This window comes from Toxorhynchites rutilus, chromosome 1 (assembly GCF_029784135.1).
Source record: "Toxorhynchites rutilus septentrionalis strain SRP chromosome 1, ASM2978413v1, whole genome shotgun sequence".
NCBI classification, from domain to species: Eukaryota; Metazoa; Arthropoda; class Insecta; order Diptera; family Culicidae; genus Toxorhynchites; species Toxorhynchites rutilus.
Window position 1 is genome coordinate 179,766,327 of NC_073744.1, and position 17,431 is coordinate 179,783,757.

Sequence of the window (17,431 nt, forward strand, 5' to 3'; positions counted from 1 at the left end):
ATAGGGGATTGTAAGCGCACTTACCGGCTCGTATATATTCTCAGCTTCATCCGAGCTATCCTCAAAATCGGCTATATTTTCAATGGTCAGTTCATTGAGTTCCTCATAATCGTTGCTAGTCATTGGTGTAACGCCAGCCTTATCATTGGCGCTTGATTTTGATCTCTCCTTGAGTCTCCCGGTTTCCTTGTCTCGCATCATGTCCGCCTTGATGGTTTGGTCAGACTTTTGTGGTTCATCTTCAGTCTCACTTTCCTCGTGCTGCTGCTGCTCCCTGAAGCTACTGTTGAGCTGATTCAGTCTGCGAGCTTTCTTGACCTTCAAGTCAACCACCGCGTAGATTGGCTCCGATGCCAGCGAGTGACCGTCTTCGGCTGAATTTGCCCTGCGTGGCGGTGCCATAAACTCCTCGTAGATGTTCCGCTTGGATCCAACTTTATTGCGGCTTTGCGATTGTCCTCCACCCGCCGACGGAGTCCGGTTGAGGTCCGTTTTGCTGCTGAACCGATGACTAGTGAGGTGCAGGTAGCTAGTGCAGCTGTTGCTTCTGCTGCGACTCTTCAGTGCGGCGAATTCATCGCTCGTTTTTCGGTTCAGCGTATCCGTCGAACCGGCACATCTACTCCCGCCTAGGGTGAAACCGCTCGCCGTCAGCTCGATGGTTATACTGAAAGATGGAAGAGGAAATGCATGTAACACATTTTATTTTTTATTCACAAATTGAAAAACGAATATCGGTTGCATCGTGAAAATTGTCCAATTACAAACGTTTATCGTTCAGTCATTTCATGATGGATTAAGAGATTTTTGCGTCTATCGATTTGGGCACTCCACAACAATTTATTGCATTGAAGAAAATACTTTCTATCATGGAACTAACTATCGAACAATTGAAACAATCTCAACCGTTATCCAAATGAAAATCCCACGTTCTGATTGGACGAATTCGAAGATACAAGCTTCCTCTTGTACTCACTCACATGTACGTACGCACTATCAAACAATTGAGAAATCTCAAGCATTTTCCGAACGGAAATTCCGCGTTCTGGTTTGTCGATTCGCAAAAGCAATCTTTGCTTTCACATCCAGTGCATCTGCACTCTGTAGAATTTAGAATACGGGATTGTGTAATGTAATATTAGCTTGATGTTTGATTTTGTGCTGATGTGCGTTGAATATGTCGCATAATCTTGGAAACCGAGAATTCAGTTTCAGTTGTTGTTTTCGCTTTGTTGTGATTAATTATAAATTCTAAAACCTGTGTAATTCAATAAAACATGATGATGAGATAAGCTATCCTGTGTTGAGAAACCTGACCAACTTTGGAAAAAAAGTTTTACTGAAAATTTATAATGAGGTATGGTCCAGAGGGAACATTCCCAATTGCAGGAAAGCAGGTTTGATAGTTTCACTCCTGAAACCAAACAAAAACCAACATGCTCTAGATAATTTGCGACGCATAACTCTTCAGGAATAACGATTTCAGAAAACAATTGATTCTTTCTGCTCTAAACTTGGCCCAAAATATTGGGTTTCGAAAAATCCCCGGAAAAATTAAAAAAACTCCTACATGTAATCCCAAAGTTCACTCCCAAGGTTCCAACCTAGGATTGGGCGATCTCGGATCGATTTTCAGAAGATGGATCTTTTCCATTCCGATTTCCGATTTTTTGGATCGACCTTTTTACTCGTGAAAATCGATTCTTTTGCTTTCGATTTTTTTCGATCTTAGATTTCGATCTTTTTGTAGATTTGTTTTTCATCGATTTCAATCTAACCAAAGACCACCTAACATTTTTTTCAAATATAATGTCAACATTTGGATCGCATCTTCTACGATTTACTTCCGTACAAATGTTGACAGAGTTGAAAATCAAGAATCGGCTTCGACAAAATCACAGACGTCTGGCACGATTGGCTTTTATGGGATCGTTGTTGTGTGGTATACGTCATTAAGGAAGTGTGAAATGAGCTTATTGATTTGATAGTGTCAATCGAACTGAACTCGACGTACATCACAGCCGTCGATGTTTTGGTTAACACGTATAATCATGACTCGTCCCCCTTTTCCTCTTCGGCATTCGTACTGGTAAGACGTGCTCTAACATAGGGGAATTTCCCTTCAGAGCGAGAATTGCACAGTTGTCAGCTGAGTTCTGGGCAGATACTATTTGTTGAATTTCTAATAATGCTTTTTCAATTAATGTCCTACTTAATGCCTCCTTTACGGAACAAGATGAATACCCTGGAATTTTTTGTCTGGACTTTAAAAGTTTTTGTGGCCTGCATGCCGAGGAACAAATCAAAATGCTTTTGATGTTTCATTATAAATATGAAATTTTTATCCCCTGCTTAAAGAAAAGACGACACCTATCGAATAAGCAGATAAATTGGATTTTTTTCGATTTTCCAAAGATCGATTCTTTGGTGCCGATTAAATCAGTGGATCGATCCCTACGCCGTTTGGGAAATCGATTCGACAAGATCGATCTTTTTATAAAGATCGCCCAATCCTATTCCAACCCCAGCATTTTCGAAACTCAAACTCCCTCAGTGAAGACTCTCAAAGTACTTGGAGTAACCGTTAACAAGAAACTTAGTTTCATGTCACATGCTCAGGTGGTCAAAAAATATGCCCGCAATGGAATAAATATTTAGAAGGCAATTTATTGCGTCCTAGCTTCCAGATACAGGAAATCTCTATTACGGATAGTAAACGCTTGGTTAATACCATCTATGGAGTAAGCATCTTCAGCCAACGCGGCGAAAAACTGCTAAGAACCGGTATATATTAAGGCAAGAAGGCAATAAAAATAGCTATCTGTGCCTTTCTCACCTGTGTTTCTCATCTGTGCCTGTACTCACTGTTATGACAAAGAGTGGATAATCACCATTCGATCGTCTTGTTATGAAAATTGTAACCAATAAAGCTACTCGTTACATTTCACTTCCTGACCGCGATCACGATGTCCCACTAAAATCTCGGACAAAAGGACCGACTCAAAGAACACACAAATCAGAGTCTTCCCGATATATCTGTACATTCGACAATCATGGAAATGATTTAGAATGTTAAACCACCGAATGTCAGCCTTGTTTTATTCGACGGGGTTCGTGCTGGAGATCTGCAACTTAAAGTAAAAGCCTGTTTTAAACACCACGTAGAAACACCTCACCTCGTCGCCATTCTTTGTGTGGACACCGACTGGACAACATCGTTGCTGGACGAGCTGGATGACGAGGGATCGAGTGCCTTTCTCAAGGCTACAGACGAATGAACTGAAATAGTTTAAAGTCGCTATTATACAAAACCTAACCTTACCTCACCTCGTAGTAAGCACTGATGGTGTTGGTTGCGAAATTTTTGACACCCGATATAGGGGAAGTGGGGATAATACGGACATGTTAGGAAGCGCTTCAATTATATCGCTGGAAACTCATGCTTCACAGAACCTAAATGCAGTTTTTTGCAATTCAGTATACTGTTTTTCATTTTATTCGGTCAAATGTTTTACAAAAAAGTATGTTTTTACTGAAAATAAAACTGACCGAAAATTAGAACATTTTTTCAATGTGGGTATAATGGACATGTAGTGGGGAGAATATGTACAGCTTTCAGTGCTTGTGTATCCAGTTACTAAAATAGAAGAAACAGAGAAAGCAATGGAAAAAAATGTCGAATATTTTTTTCATCATTTTCCGTCATGCATTGGATGTGATCTCAACATTTCACTGTCCATTTCAACTCCGCCAGTATAATTATTTCAATAATTTAAATTTTCCACTCGTAAATGCATTTACTTTTCCGTACATAGCTAATATTGCTTCTCTGTTAACTCACAAACTGAAATATAACCATCAGTGAATTGAATTTTCACCTCCCAAAATGCTTAATATCGAAGCCGCTAAAATTACATCCACACACGGAATCACGTGCGAGGTCTGTTCAAAAAATATCGCGAGTTTCGAATTTACGCGAGTTACGTATATTTGATTCTAGATTTTTTTTTGTGGCATTATGTTGGTACTCATGTCTCTCACCTATGCTGACAAGTACGGCTATTTTGAATGTTCAGTTATTTTTTGACAATTGCTTTTCTTACACGTGTTCATCTTAGATTTAGGTTTCTTAGGTTTCATCTTAGATTTCGAGCAAAATTTGTCTCGAAAAGAAATGTCAAATTTTCGGGTTTGTAAACAAAGCAAACTTCACGGCTATTGCAAATATCAATGCCGAAAAACAAATTTAATTTGATATTATATTAGAATTGTGATTAAAAAGAAATGTTTTTTGACGACCGCAATAGGGAAGAAGAAAACACGCTTATTCCACAGAGGCGGGAGTTGAGGGATAAAAATGACTCTCTTTCGCTAAGTGAAAATGAGTGAATTTGTCCTCTATATGTTTCCCATATAAATGATTATAGTTATTCTTTTGTTTCATGGTTTCGGCAGTATATCAGAGTTAGTCGTAAAGCATTTCAAAATATTTCGGATACAACCGAGTACCAAACAACTTTCAGAAGCACTGCTACTCCTGCAGCTTTGAAATTAGCGGCCGTTTTGAATCTTCTGGCTTATAGCCATACCAAATTAATGCAATGAAGGAGAGAACTTTTTCCTTGGTATGGCTCAACCAACAGTTTCATCAGTGTTCAATGAAACGATGCCACTTCTGGAAAGAAGCTTATGCGAAAAAGGGATCAAATTGGATACAACATCGTTTAATGAAACAACCCAACATTTCTTCGATAAATTCAAGATATCCGATGTATTGATGGTACTCATATACCCCTTCTTGGGCCTACGGAAAATGAAAAAAATGTACTGCAAATATTAGTTTATTGTATTTATTTCTGATTCCATAGTGCTGAAATAAAAGTAGTGTATTTAAACTAACGTACTTGTACAAATAGACGTCGAAACCAAAGAAAATTCAATTGAAATTTTCTTTGATGTAAGGTTCAATATTAAAATCAACGTTTCACTAGCATTTTCCTATACGACGATCAACAATTTCTTGTCGAGACATTTAATTTCGTTTCGAGTTAAAAAATGCTCGAACACAATGAACACAATGTTTTAAACTTTGTTCGAAACTCTACTACTGCCTTATTCATTTCGCTCGTTTCGAGCTCGCTTCGAGATTCACAATGGCAAAAGTGGTCGAAACGAAAAAAGAATCACTCGAAATGCAAAATGCCACCCCAGCTTTTGTAGATAGAGTCCCATTTCATTAAGCCTTTTCATAGCCATAGCCGAGTTTGCTTCAGCACTACGAAGTAGAGATGGGCAAACCGTTCACGAACGGTACGAAAGAACTAGTTCGCCGAAAAGAGTGAACGAGCGGTCGTTCTTTTTCAAAGAACGGTAGTTCTCCCCACGAACTGATTGCGAGCGAACGGTTTGTGAACGAACTGATTCCGTAAGAACGGTTTGCGAGTGAACTGTTTGAGAGTGAACTGTTGGAGAGTGAACTGTTTGTGAACGAACTGTTTGCGAGTGAACTGTATGGGAAAGAACTGATTGAGAGTGAACTGTTGGGGAACGAACTGTTTGAGAACGAAGTGTTAGCGAACGAACTAGTGCAGCTGAACTGATTTGCACTGGACGGAATGGATAACTATAACGAGAACGCTTGTAAGGAAAATAAAACGATTTGTCATTTATGAGCAAAATGCATGTAACGCAGGGTTTATTTTGTTATTGTATACTCAATTTTGGGTTAAAAATTAAATTAGATTTTAGTAGTTTTAAAAGCAAGCTATATATTTTCAATTTCATGTATTCTTTTAATTCCGCGTAACAATCATATACTTTCTGATTATCAGAAAAAAATCTGGGGGAAGCTGGGGCGATATAGGATTAGGTAAACATAAAATTTTATAGTGAGTGCATGTTGAGAAAAAAAAGGTTTTTCGTTGCTTTCAATTCATTGTTTGGCGTGTACGTGTTATCGTGATTTTTTGTATGATTGATTGTTAGTGAAAACCGGTGATGATTTTTTTCTCTGAATGAACATTATGAAATATGATCTTACATGGAACCTGTGTGTTTTCTTTTTCTTCAAAAGAAAAGTTTTCTATGGAACCTGTGTGTTGTCCAAAAATATAATATGAAAAGTTGCACATATTTTGTCCGCATCAAATTATTACATAAACTTTTGTCGACTGATAAACATATTTTCACATACAGTTTGCGACTTTTAATGGAGCAGCTTATCTTTCCCCACTAAATTTCAAAAATATAAATCCCATACGTACACTATCCAATCCAACGATATTAATTGATAGCTGTCTATTAATGTTGGGTTACAGCTAACATTCTATGTTGTTCTTAATACCGCTGAACGAAAGAGCGAAAGAACGGTTCAAAAGAACTGATTCACTTAGATGAACGGTTAGTGAGTGAACCGTTCATCAAAGTGAACTGTTTTGCCCATCTCTACTACGAAGGGATTTCTCTAGAGATAGGCAATAGACAAAAATCGAAGATGAATTAAAACACGTGTAAGAAAAACAGTTGTCAAAATCTACCTGAACATTCAAAACAGTCGTACTTGTCAGTATAAGTGAGAGACATGAGTACCAACATAATGCCACAAAAAATGTAGAATCTAATATACGTAACCAGCGAATTATTTAATTAAATAAACTAATTGAATTTTTTTTTATTCTTTATTTTTGAGACTTTCAGCCTCCTGGGCTGGTTCGTCTCAGAAAAACTAATTGAAAATTATTATAAGCAATTCAACAACTGATATTTATCTAGAATTCCGCTGGCAATAATCCCGTTGAATCCAATCGTATCATCTTCTTCTTCTTCTTCTTCAATGGCACTAACGTTCCTAGAGGAACTTCGCCGTCTCAACGTAGTATTACTTGCGTCATTTTTATTAGTACTTAGTTGAGATTTCTATGCCAAATAACACGCCTTGAATGCATTCTGAGTGGCAAGCTCTAGATACGCGTGATCACAGTGTAAGTCGGACGAAATTTCTTTGACGAAAAATTCCCCCGAACAGAACGGGAATCGAACCCGAACACCCGGCATGTTAGTTATGACGCTAACCACTCGGCCAAGGGAGCAATCGTATCATACGCCTGGCATTTAGTCGAAATCTTGGTAGTAGATCCAATTCCAGAAAAGAACGTTTCAACTAGACCTGATGTCACCATCCCATCTCGTCACAATTTTCACTGTCAGCCTAGTGTATGTGATGGCGTGAATATAACCTGTGGCTACTTGTTTTGTAATGACCAAACTTACAAAACTGCTACTCCTAAGTTTACGACCACTAATTTGAAACCTTGAAAGGGATCCAATGTTTATGAAATTTGTCTAGTGACTTGGAGAGAATCAATGTTCACTGAATAACGAATTTACAATTTTTTTCTACGATCAAAGAGATCGGAATTTTTTTTGTAGGAAGAAACGATTCGAAATATCGGAAATCGGAAGGAAAAGATCGATCTTCTTAATATCTATCCAAGATCCCAATCCTATTCACTATCACTAATTTGACACCTTCGGAAGCTATCCAAATGTTGACATTATGTATATAAAATTTGTCAGGTAGTGAGATTAAAATCGATGTATCGATGTACATTGAAAAAAAATGTAAGATCGAAAAAATCGAAGGAAAAAGATCGATCTTAACGATTTTTTCGGTTACAATGAATCGATTCAAAAAATCGAAAATCGAGATGGAAAAAATCGATCTTTTGAAAATCGATCCAAGATCGCCTAATCCTAGACCACAGTACAAATCGCTGAAAATTTCGTTGACGTATAATTCCCCTGACCAGAACGGGAATCGAATCCGAACCCCCGGCATGTTAGGTGTGACACTAATCACTCGGTCATGGGAGCACTATCGCTTCTCTAACTCGGAAAACTCCTTCCACATAACTAATTCCATCGATTCTTAAAAGTAATTTGCAAAACCTTCGATGCATTCTAAAATAAAATCCGAAGTGATAAACAAGCGGATTGAATAAAATATAATTCCATAGCCCTACTTCGAAAATGCGGTTGTGTCCCAGACGCAACCTTTTACAATTTTCTATCCAAAACGAATAAGTTGTAATGCTTTGAACGTGTAATGTTCAAACGTTATAATTTACTTCGCATCCACTGAAACCGAAAAGCCCAATACGATGGATTACATCAATGGCTCGTTATTTCACTCGCTAGCAGCATAAAAATGCCCCACAATTTCAGTTTGTTCCGAGCGCCGCCAATTACAAGCAGCCATATTTCAGTTATACACTTATCCGTGCCGCAGCACATAACTTAATTTCCCGCTCAATTTATCCGAGCGCGGTCCGAGCTTCAAAGAAAGAAGCGAAAGAAGAAGAAAAAGAGCCACACACAGTGCACTCACCTTTCCGCGCTCCACTTGGACAAACTGTTGTGGTTGACATCGGTGAGTGATTTCGGTTCCGCCATCATCGTCGTCGCCGGCAACAGCGGCAGATCGGGCCTGCCGGGCGGGCTGCTGCTGCTTCTGCGAAGATCTTTCGCACTGCCCCCAACAAGTTGGGCCGCGGAGGCTATGATTTCGCGATGGTTGTTGTTGCAGCTGAGATGATAACCGCCGGCGGCTTTATTGGGGCGTAAATCTCCGATACTCGCGGCCAAACTGCAATTACTATCACTGTTATTGGTGGCACTGCCGATTCCTCCGGCGTTCAATCTTTTTCCCGCGGTTGATTTCTGTCTGCCGAACATACTGTTGATCCGACACACCTCAACGGACTGATGCATTTTCCCCAGATTGGTGTGCAGTCGGAAGTTGTTGTTGTTGAGTAGGGCTGCGGTGGCTTCCGCCGTGCTCTTCTTCCTGCCGCTACCACCACTTCCGCTGCCGACAGCTCCCACGCTCTGTTCACTAGTGCTTCTATTCACAGCCGCCGTTGTAGTGACTGGTGTCGATCTGCTTTTAACGTTCTTTCCTTCTCCCGTCTCACCGCCGCTGCCGTCGTTGCCCTCCACTTCGTCGATCCGTTCCCTCAAGTTTCCGCTGCCTTGGGTTTGGGTCGACACTTTGATCCCTGGGTCCCCTCTGCTGCTACTATTACCGTTACTGATATCACGGGCCGCCGCTGCTACTGCTGTCGGCTTTTCATCGTTTTCCCTGCGGAGAGAAAAAGGAAAAGCAGGGAAGTAAAGATAAATATAGAATTTTCCAGATTACGGCTTTTCACTAGCATTCTTCCACATTTTGTGTTTTGTCTTGATGGCTACCGAGGGTAGCGTGTGCTTCCCGGGCTTATGTTTGAATGGAAAACATTTACTCAAATAGGGAACCAGACGAGACGAGACCAGTCTATTTTGTGTCTCGTTCATGTTCATGCCCATCTGTTTCCACGGTTTCCTCCGAGTTCACGTGTGCATTACACATTAGGGGAAGGTTGCCCTAATCCGACCGGTGGCCCTGAACCGACCACCCCTTGGATCTCAGGAATGGCGCTATCTACCGATTTTTTAGTAGTGTCAAATGAAAGGCGTCACAATGTTAGAATTTGGTTATATGGTGACCTTTTCCCTGCTCCTTTCATTCTAGCGCTTTAGCGCCATTTTGCGTTATCAGTGCTTCAAAGAAGGAAAAAAAATTGATTTTTGACCGGTATGGAAAATGAGTTTCACGTTCTTTTAAATGGCGCAGAATTACAAAACCAGGCCCGATCCCGATAACCTATGGTCTAATAAACGAAATAAGCTATATACATTGAATCTACCCTTTGCCTTTAGTACACGACATTCGATTATTTGAAAAAGTCGGGTTGGTCCTGAACCGACTCCCAAAAGGTGTTCCTAAAACGACCCCTAAATAGTGTTCCTTAAGGTGAAGGTGGAAGCTAGCCATTGTAGTAGTATAGGTAACCCCACGTGTAAAAATGGGATAATAGTGTTTGTGAGAGAAGAGCAAAGCCCACGTAAATAGATCAATTCACTTATCAGACTGTGTGGCGCTTCATTGACACGAGTCTTTGAATACATTTGAAAAAAAATAACAATTCAATACTAAAGTAAAATGTATGAACGATATGTTCTGATGAACAATTGCAAATGTAAATATATATAGAAGGTGTATTTGCATATGAAGTAAAATTCTGATTATACGCGAGCGTAACGTGAGCAAATTTATAACACATGCGAATTGGGGCTCTTTTGGTATTAACAAGTTCTTTGGCATAGTAGCTCGATGTTGATAATTCCTTAATATTTTCCTTCGTTGATCGTATTGTTGTCACATATTCACGTTGGAAAGCCTTAACCCTTCTCTTCGTTGGCCGAGGCATTTAGATTGAATTTAATACTTTTCCGTTTACTGTTTTTGAAAGCATAGGCAGCCGTGGCAGTGTTCCGAGCTCAGCAATACAATTTTCTTATCCAATGTTAAAGTTGCTAAAACTTACATTATAGATCCATTAAACGTAAAAATAATAATTGTATTGATATCAACACAATTTTATTCTATTGATCTTCATGTCATGAAACGCTATGACTCAGGAATAACATTTTATTGAGTGGTTTTTATAGCTGTTTCGATGATGTTGTCTGGCATCAGTGTCGAAAAAATAACGATGCTTTCATCAATACAAACAAAACCATTGCCGAAGATTGAAAAATGAAAATTTAACTTTCAGAGCACTAGCTCGAGTTTTCCGACGTTTCTCACTATACAGTGCGACAGCAGATGAAAATTTAATATCTTGTGAGTAATCGATTAGAGTTTGGTTGATATTACTTGATGGGAAGTGTGCGAAAACGATCATTTTCTTCACACTGTTTCGCAAAATTATTAATTTTCGGGCGAGTGGTGAGGGAGGGAGATGAAAGAAATGAGCGCCATTGTGGCAGTCATTTGTGGCTAGCTTCCACCTTCACCTTAACCGACTCCCTGTTTTTCGGCCATATTACTGGCTCATAGCAACGGCATACAAAATAAGGCAATACACTCCCGATAGCTAGCAACAAGTTTCACCAGCTTGATAATGATGACGTCACTATAACCTAGCTCCATTAATTAACATAACAGATTAAAACATAACAAACATAACAGATTGAAAACACTTTTTTTCAGAATAACATGAGTGCGTAGAATTAATCAGAAAATGTCGAATTAAGCCATTTATTATGATCATATAGAGCTCAACTTAACGGCTTAAACTAATCATTTACCGTGTATGGTGACGAGATCGACAACAATGACATCGTATTTCCGGAGTGTATCACCTCGTGAGTAAACGTCTTTTTCTAACGACGATCGACCGTATATTCTTAGATTTGGGACGAACATTCAAGCCAAAAAATCCCAAAACGAGATACGGCGATATTTCGTTCGGCGGTTAAAGCAATGAATTCACTTCGCGTAGCCGGACGTGAGTTTGGAATTCCTCGATCAACTTTATTATTACATCGAAAAATAATGAACATGGAACGCCGAACGAGGGGGAAAGAGCCGTGGGACAGTCGAACGATCAGGTGGACAATATTAAAATTGTGGAAAGAGGCCACAGAATGGTTAATACTATCGTACCAGAAATCTATCGTATATATATTCGGTGCTTCACAAGAAACATCTATCGAAAACCACCTTCTGTGTGCGTCAGACATTTATTTCGGATTGACATCGGTTCAAGTGCCCTCTTGGAATCGGGATGAATTGGTCGGCTTAGAATGCTTTCGCTTTTTCATGTCCCGACATCCAAAATTATTGCTGAGAAAACCTGAAGCCACGAGCTAAGGCAGAGCCAGCGCATTTAATCCAACGAATGTTGCTGCCTTTTCGCTAATTACTTTCATGTAATGAAAGAAATAAAGATCGGACCATGCGATATCTGGAATGTCGATGAAATGGGTGTATCTACAGTGCATAGAACAGTCCGTGTTATATCACGTTGTGGTTGGAAGCAGATCGGGCAAATCACATCTGCCAAGCTTGGACAATTTCTTTCTGGACTTTCAAAAATTCACCCGCTGTGACCGTGATCACCCTGTGCTTCTTTTGCTAGACAATCACGAATCGCATCGACTGCAGTTTTGCCGATACAATGGAATTCATGCTGTGTCCTTCCCGCCCCATTGCTCTAATCGCCTTCAGCCACTAGACGTCAGCGTATTTGGTCCGTTCAAAACTATGCTTAACGAGCAATTCGAATCATTCTTGCGAATGCATCCAAAACCACCGATCGATCGCTATTCCTTAGTTCGACAATTGAATCGCTTTCGCCATTCCCGGAAGCTCCACCAAGCATTTAGAAGAAGCAAAGAAGTCGTAAGCCAGGACGGATGATGATTTTGACAGATGTTAAAGAAATTGAAAAAATCGAAGAAGAAGAAACACAACGTCGTATCAGTGAGATATCCAAACAGGATAAACTCCAACAGCAAAAACAGAAACGCGAACATTCAGAAAATGGAAAAACGGAAAATAAAAAGCAACAAGAAGAAAACAAAAAGTTACAAGGATTGAATAATGAGCAGCAAGAAGGAAGGAAGAAACTACAAGAAATAAAGAAGAAGTAACAAGAAAAGAAAGCAGAAAGAAAAAATAAACTACATGAAATAATGAAGAAGAAACGAGAAGAAATGAAGCTAGCAAAACAAGAGAAGAACACAAAACGATGAGATTATGTAATAAATAAAAAAAATATTATAAACAGTAATGTAAAAGAAACCACAGAGGAAAACGTCGATTAATTTTGTTACTGATTGATATTTCGCATAAAGGAAATCCTAAAATCGTTCGAGAAAATAGGGAATAGAATTGATTGTAGGCAGTTCTCTAATTGTTTATATCGTTTGAAATATTTTTTATAGTCACGTTTCACCCAATCTTGAGATACCATATCCGTTTATCTTCAATATTATCTCAATTTCATTCCAACATTACAATCTCTATTTCACTCATCAAAATGACATCAGAATAGGATATTCGACTTCCGTTGTTAAAGTTATCGTTAAAGATAACCGCATGGGTGTTCCATCATTGATGGTAATTTAGAGCAATTTTCAGCAAATCGGTCAAAGTCAAAGTAAGATTATATTCGACTTCCGTCCGCCAGTTATTTTCACCCATTACCAATATAATTGGGGATGTATGTGAATTCCGGCTAATTAGATAGAAGATTTGCTGTAAAAAATAGGGAATCGGCCATTTTTGAACATGTCGAAAAAAAGGCACTTCCGATTTGGACTCTGTTTTCCCCTTTGTTCACACTCAAGAACCATTCCGACTGGTAGAAAACATAGTTAAAGAGTTATACTATACATTTCAATGCCGAAGTCGTCGAAAAAACAATATTTTTATGTTATGACTTGTTATTGCAATTTAGGAGGTCGGATCAGGGCCACCTTCCTCTACTTATTGAAGTTTATAGAGTGTCATGTTTACTCAAACGGAATCGTTTAGAGTCGCACAGAGTGAATGCAGGTTCTGTGTGTGTGTGTGTGCGTGTCCCACAATGGTTTCACTGTTATGGTTGCGAAGTTTTACGCTAAATTAGAATTCCCCGAAGCATTCTTTTTTAAATTTTATGGTTGCGCAGCAGTCACAGATTTTGCCTTTTCAGTTTAAGCGAAACAAAAGGATCACTTATTCCAACCAGAAACGGGCACGCTCTCTGAAGCGTTTTCCTCCTACGAACGCAGACACACAATAGTGAGTACCGTGCTAATTAACCGGATAGGTTAGAACAGAGAGACACAGAGGTTCGTGACGGCGATGCTGCTGTTAAAACAGCGACATCGCGAGCAGGAAAAGGTCCTCCCACCAGACACGCTGACCTAGTTTTTGTCAGCCCAGCCAGGTTGCTTCCTCATCGTGTAAATGACCCTTCAATCCAAAGAGGGTGATGATAGTTTCCAGTGAACACCTCTCGGAGTCCTTTTGAAAAGCGGTGGTTCAGAGATGAAAAGGGCATTGCCATCGAAGCTGTTGTCGTTGACCTATTCCCTCGCGTCTTTCAGTGGCATTGGGTACACGAGCGTAAAGCACTAGATTTTTGGCTTGGATTTTAAAACGCTAAAACCAGTAAATAAAACTCACTGAAACTGTACTTCACTCCACTAGATGAAGTAAATGATTAATTCCACTTCCCTCGCCAAGGTTTGGAGAGGGAATATTACATTCCCTTACATGCACCCACAACGTAAAATATATGCAAGATTTGTGCCTCTACTCCCATTTGTTGTTAAACACGTTCCGGTGGAAAGTTATGTTATCACTTCTCCTATCCCAACAGGCAGCTCATAGGTCAAGTTTGAGTGGCATGCTTAAGGTAACGTTTATTTTCGATCGCTGCTTCGAATGCTGCTGCTGCTCTCGTTGACACGTGACGGTTAGTAAACGGTTATTCAAGCGCGCACACACACGCAAACGCATACGCACCCGTCATTGGGGGGAGTGACCGGAAACAAAGCATTATTATTATTTTTGGATGCTTGAATATTTGGCTTTTAAATTCGTCATATGACACATGGCTACTAAGATTTTGAACCTTGGTAACGCTCAGTATTCCAGGCACTATAGGAATGTTCCATTGAGACGTCTACCATATTTTCTCACAAAAAAAAGAGAATGACTTCAAAATATTTTGCGCAATGATTTTATTCAACATCCTTCAAATAATTTGCTTACAATTCTGGCTTCACTTTTTTCCTACTGTGTTATTTTTATTTGATCTCAATAACTGTAACATACACTGAATTCTTTTTTTAAAGCGGTATTCTAGTCTAGAAATTTGAATATCATATTTCTGATGTTTTTGCATTCAAAAATAAAGAAAGGACTTTTCGTAAATCCCATTCTTTACCGAGTTATAGCCGTTTTAGTAATGCGGTATATAATCAAGTTCGTCCATAATATTGGGTTGGGGAAAAAGAAATGTCGTATATTGTCAATATATGGCAACACTTAAACATATCTTGTGTTGTACTTATCGCATCGGATCATACTATACGGCTATTTAAAGACGACAATCTGTGCTACAAGTGTCGTTTTGACAGTGTTATAGCGCGTCAAAGATGGAGTCCACCAAGCAAGCAATTCGCCATATTTTACGTTTTTACTACCTGCGAGGTCAAACTGCAACGAAGGCGGCCGAAAAAAATCGTGTAGTTTATGAACCTGATACTGTAACGATTCGCATAGCACAGCGTTGGTTAGATCGATTTCGTTCTGGTGTAGTGGCTGTCGAAGATACACCCCGTATTGGTAGGCCAATCATCGTGGAAACCAATAAAATCGTTGAAATCATCCAAGTAGACCGGCATGTGAGCACTCGCTCGAATGGCCAGGAACTAGGTATAGACCATGAAACCGTTTGGAACCATTTGCAGAAGATTGGATTCCAAAAAAAGCTGGATGTATGGGTGCCACACGCAAAAAAATCTTTTAGACCGAATCAACGCCTGCGATGCACTGCTGAAACGGAACGAACTCGACCCATTTTTGAAGTAGATGGTGACTGGTGATGAAAAGTGGATCACGTACGACAACCTAAAGCGAAAAAAGTCGTGGTCGAAGTGCGGTGAGCCGGTCCAAACCATCGTCAAGCCCGGATTGACGGCCAGGAAGGTTTTGCTGTGTGTTTGGTGGGATTGGAAGGGAATCATCCACTATGAGCTGCTCAACTATGACCAGACCCTCAACTCGGTTCTCTACTGCGAGCAGCTTGACCATTTAAAGCAGGCGATTGACCAAAAGCGGCCAGAAATGATCAATAGGAATGGTGTTGTTTTCCACCAGAACAACGCTCGGCCTCACACATCTTTGATGACCCGCCAGAAGTTACGGGAGCTCGGATGGGATGTCCTATTGCACCCACCGTATAGTCCGGACCTGGCTCCAAATGATTATCATCTCTTCTGGTCCATGCAAAACGCTCTTGGTTCAACCCTATAATTGACGTCAAATGCGTTTTTCTCGAAACTAGTTTTTTTCAGACTGGCGTACACGATGTCACAAGTTCTACTGAACCGATTTATGTTGTACTAGCTGACCCGGCAAACTTCGTCTCGCCCAAAATTTGTTTTTGTTATCAATACCTTCAAACATTCACGTTTTCTTACTATGAGCAAGTTCATGGATCCAATCGCAGAACTGTTCATTGATTGATCTTTTAATCGACCCCGTTGAATTTACCTTCTACTATAAAATTCCTAGTATTTCTAACATAACTCATCATATCAGATTATTTTCAGACAAAATTCTCGTTCAAGATTTTTCAACCACTTGCAAATAACATGTTTCTCCGTTACATGGAATAAATGTTAAATGTAAAATGTGATAGAATAAAAACAACTCTAAATCGGACAATTCCTTCCTCGAGTTTTGCTTATGTCAAAACATCCGGCGATCCTTTTTTTGGTATAGATAGAAGATATAGGAGTACGTTTCATCACATTAAAATCCATTTCCAGTTTCGAAGAAAGATCAATTTCGCTAGCGCAAACATCAAATGGACTAACAGCACTTGTCACTATGTAATTGTAGAATTGTAGATTGTCATGTTTGGAGGGGTGTCATACCATCATAGAAACATTTCTCATACCCAATAACCCTCACATCCCAAATTGTGTTTGATTAGTTCTCGAGTTATGTAGAAATTTGTGTTTCATTTGTTTGACAGCCCACCCTTGAAGAGGCGGATGGAGAGTCTAACCATCATAGAAACATTAATTGCACCCTAAAAATTTCTATGGCAGACCACCCGTGTTGAACCACCTTAGAAATGTTTTTGCCCCCTAAAACCTAAGAGTAATGCAGAAATGCCCCCTTAGAGAGGGGGTAGGAGAGTCTAACCAGAATAGAAATATTTATTGCACCCTAATACCTCAATATGCCCAATTTGGTTTCATTTGCTTGAATAATTCTCGAGTAATGTAGAATTTTGTGTTTAATTTGTATGGCAGCCCCCCGTAGAGAGGGGGAGGGGTCTCAAACTATCACGAAAACCTTCCCCGGCCCCAAAAATCCCTACATACCAATTTTTATGTTGATCGGTTCAGTAGTTTCCGAATCCATAAGAATCAGACAGACAGACAGAAATCCATTTTTATATATATAGATTCACAAGAATACAATCTGTATGCATCTCTCTATCGTATGAATCAATAGAAAAAACCATAATTTTTTCATTTTACTTTTTTTAAATCAGGAAATGTAAGAAAACACGTTGGAAACAGCAATTTTCTCTTCAAGTGGCCGTCATTTAAAACATGTTTTTGACTTGTTCGAGTTTTTTTTGTTTAAAATAACCACAAGGGCTTGAATCGTGTACGCCATGGCACAACTTTTCTTTCAACCCTCTCACTTCCTCAGCTTGTAACTATTCCAATTATGAATTATTTTTTTCCGTTTATTTTTTTTTGTTGTTGAAAAATTAACAAACACACAATTATATAATGTATAGTAAAA

At 39.4% G+C, this 17,431-nt stretch overlaps 1 protein-coding gene across 9 annotated transcripts in view; it reads right to left on the minus strand.

Moving 5' to 3' along the window:
• The window catches only part of LOC129764721 (uncharacterized), a 53,018-nt gene that overhangs the window by 1,000 nt on the left and 34,587 nt on the right, over nt 1-17,431 (minus strand). For all 9 annotated transcript variants that reach the window (XM_055764167.1, XM_055764149.1, XM_055764144.1 and 6 more), the window contains exons 6-7: nt 8,387-9,139; nt 25-667 (exon numbers count right to left, since the gene is read on the minus strand). In XM_055764167.1, coding sequence (XP_055620142.1) covers nt 25-667; nt 8,387-9,139 — 1,396 coding nt within the window. The remainder of the gene's footprint in view (nt 1-24; nt 668-8,386; nt 9,140-17,431) is intronic.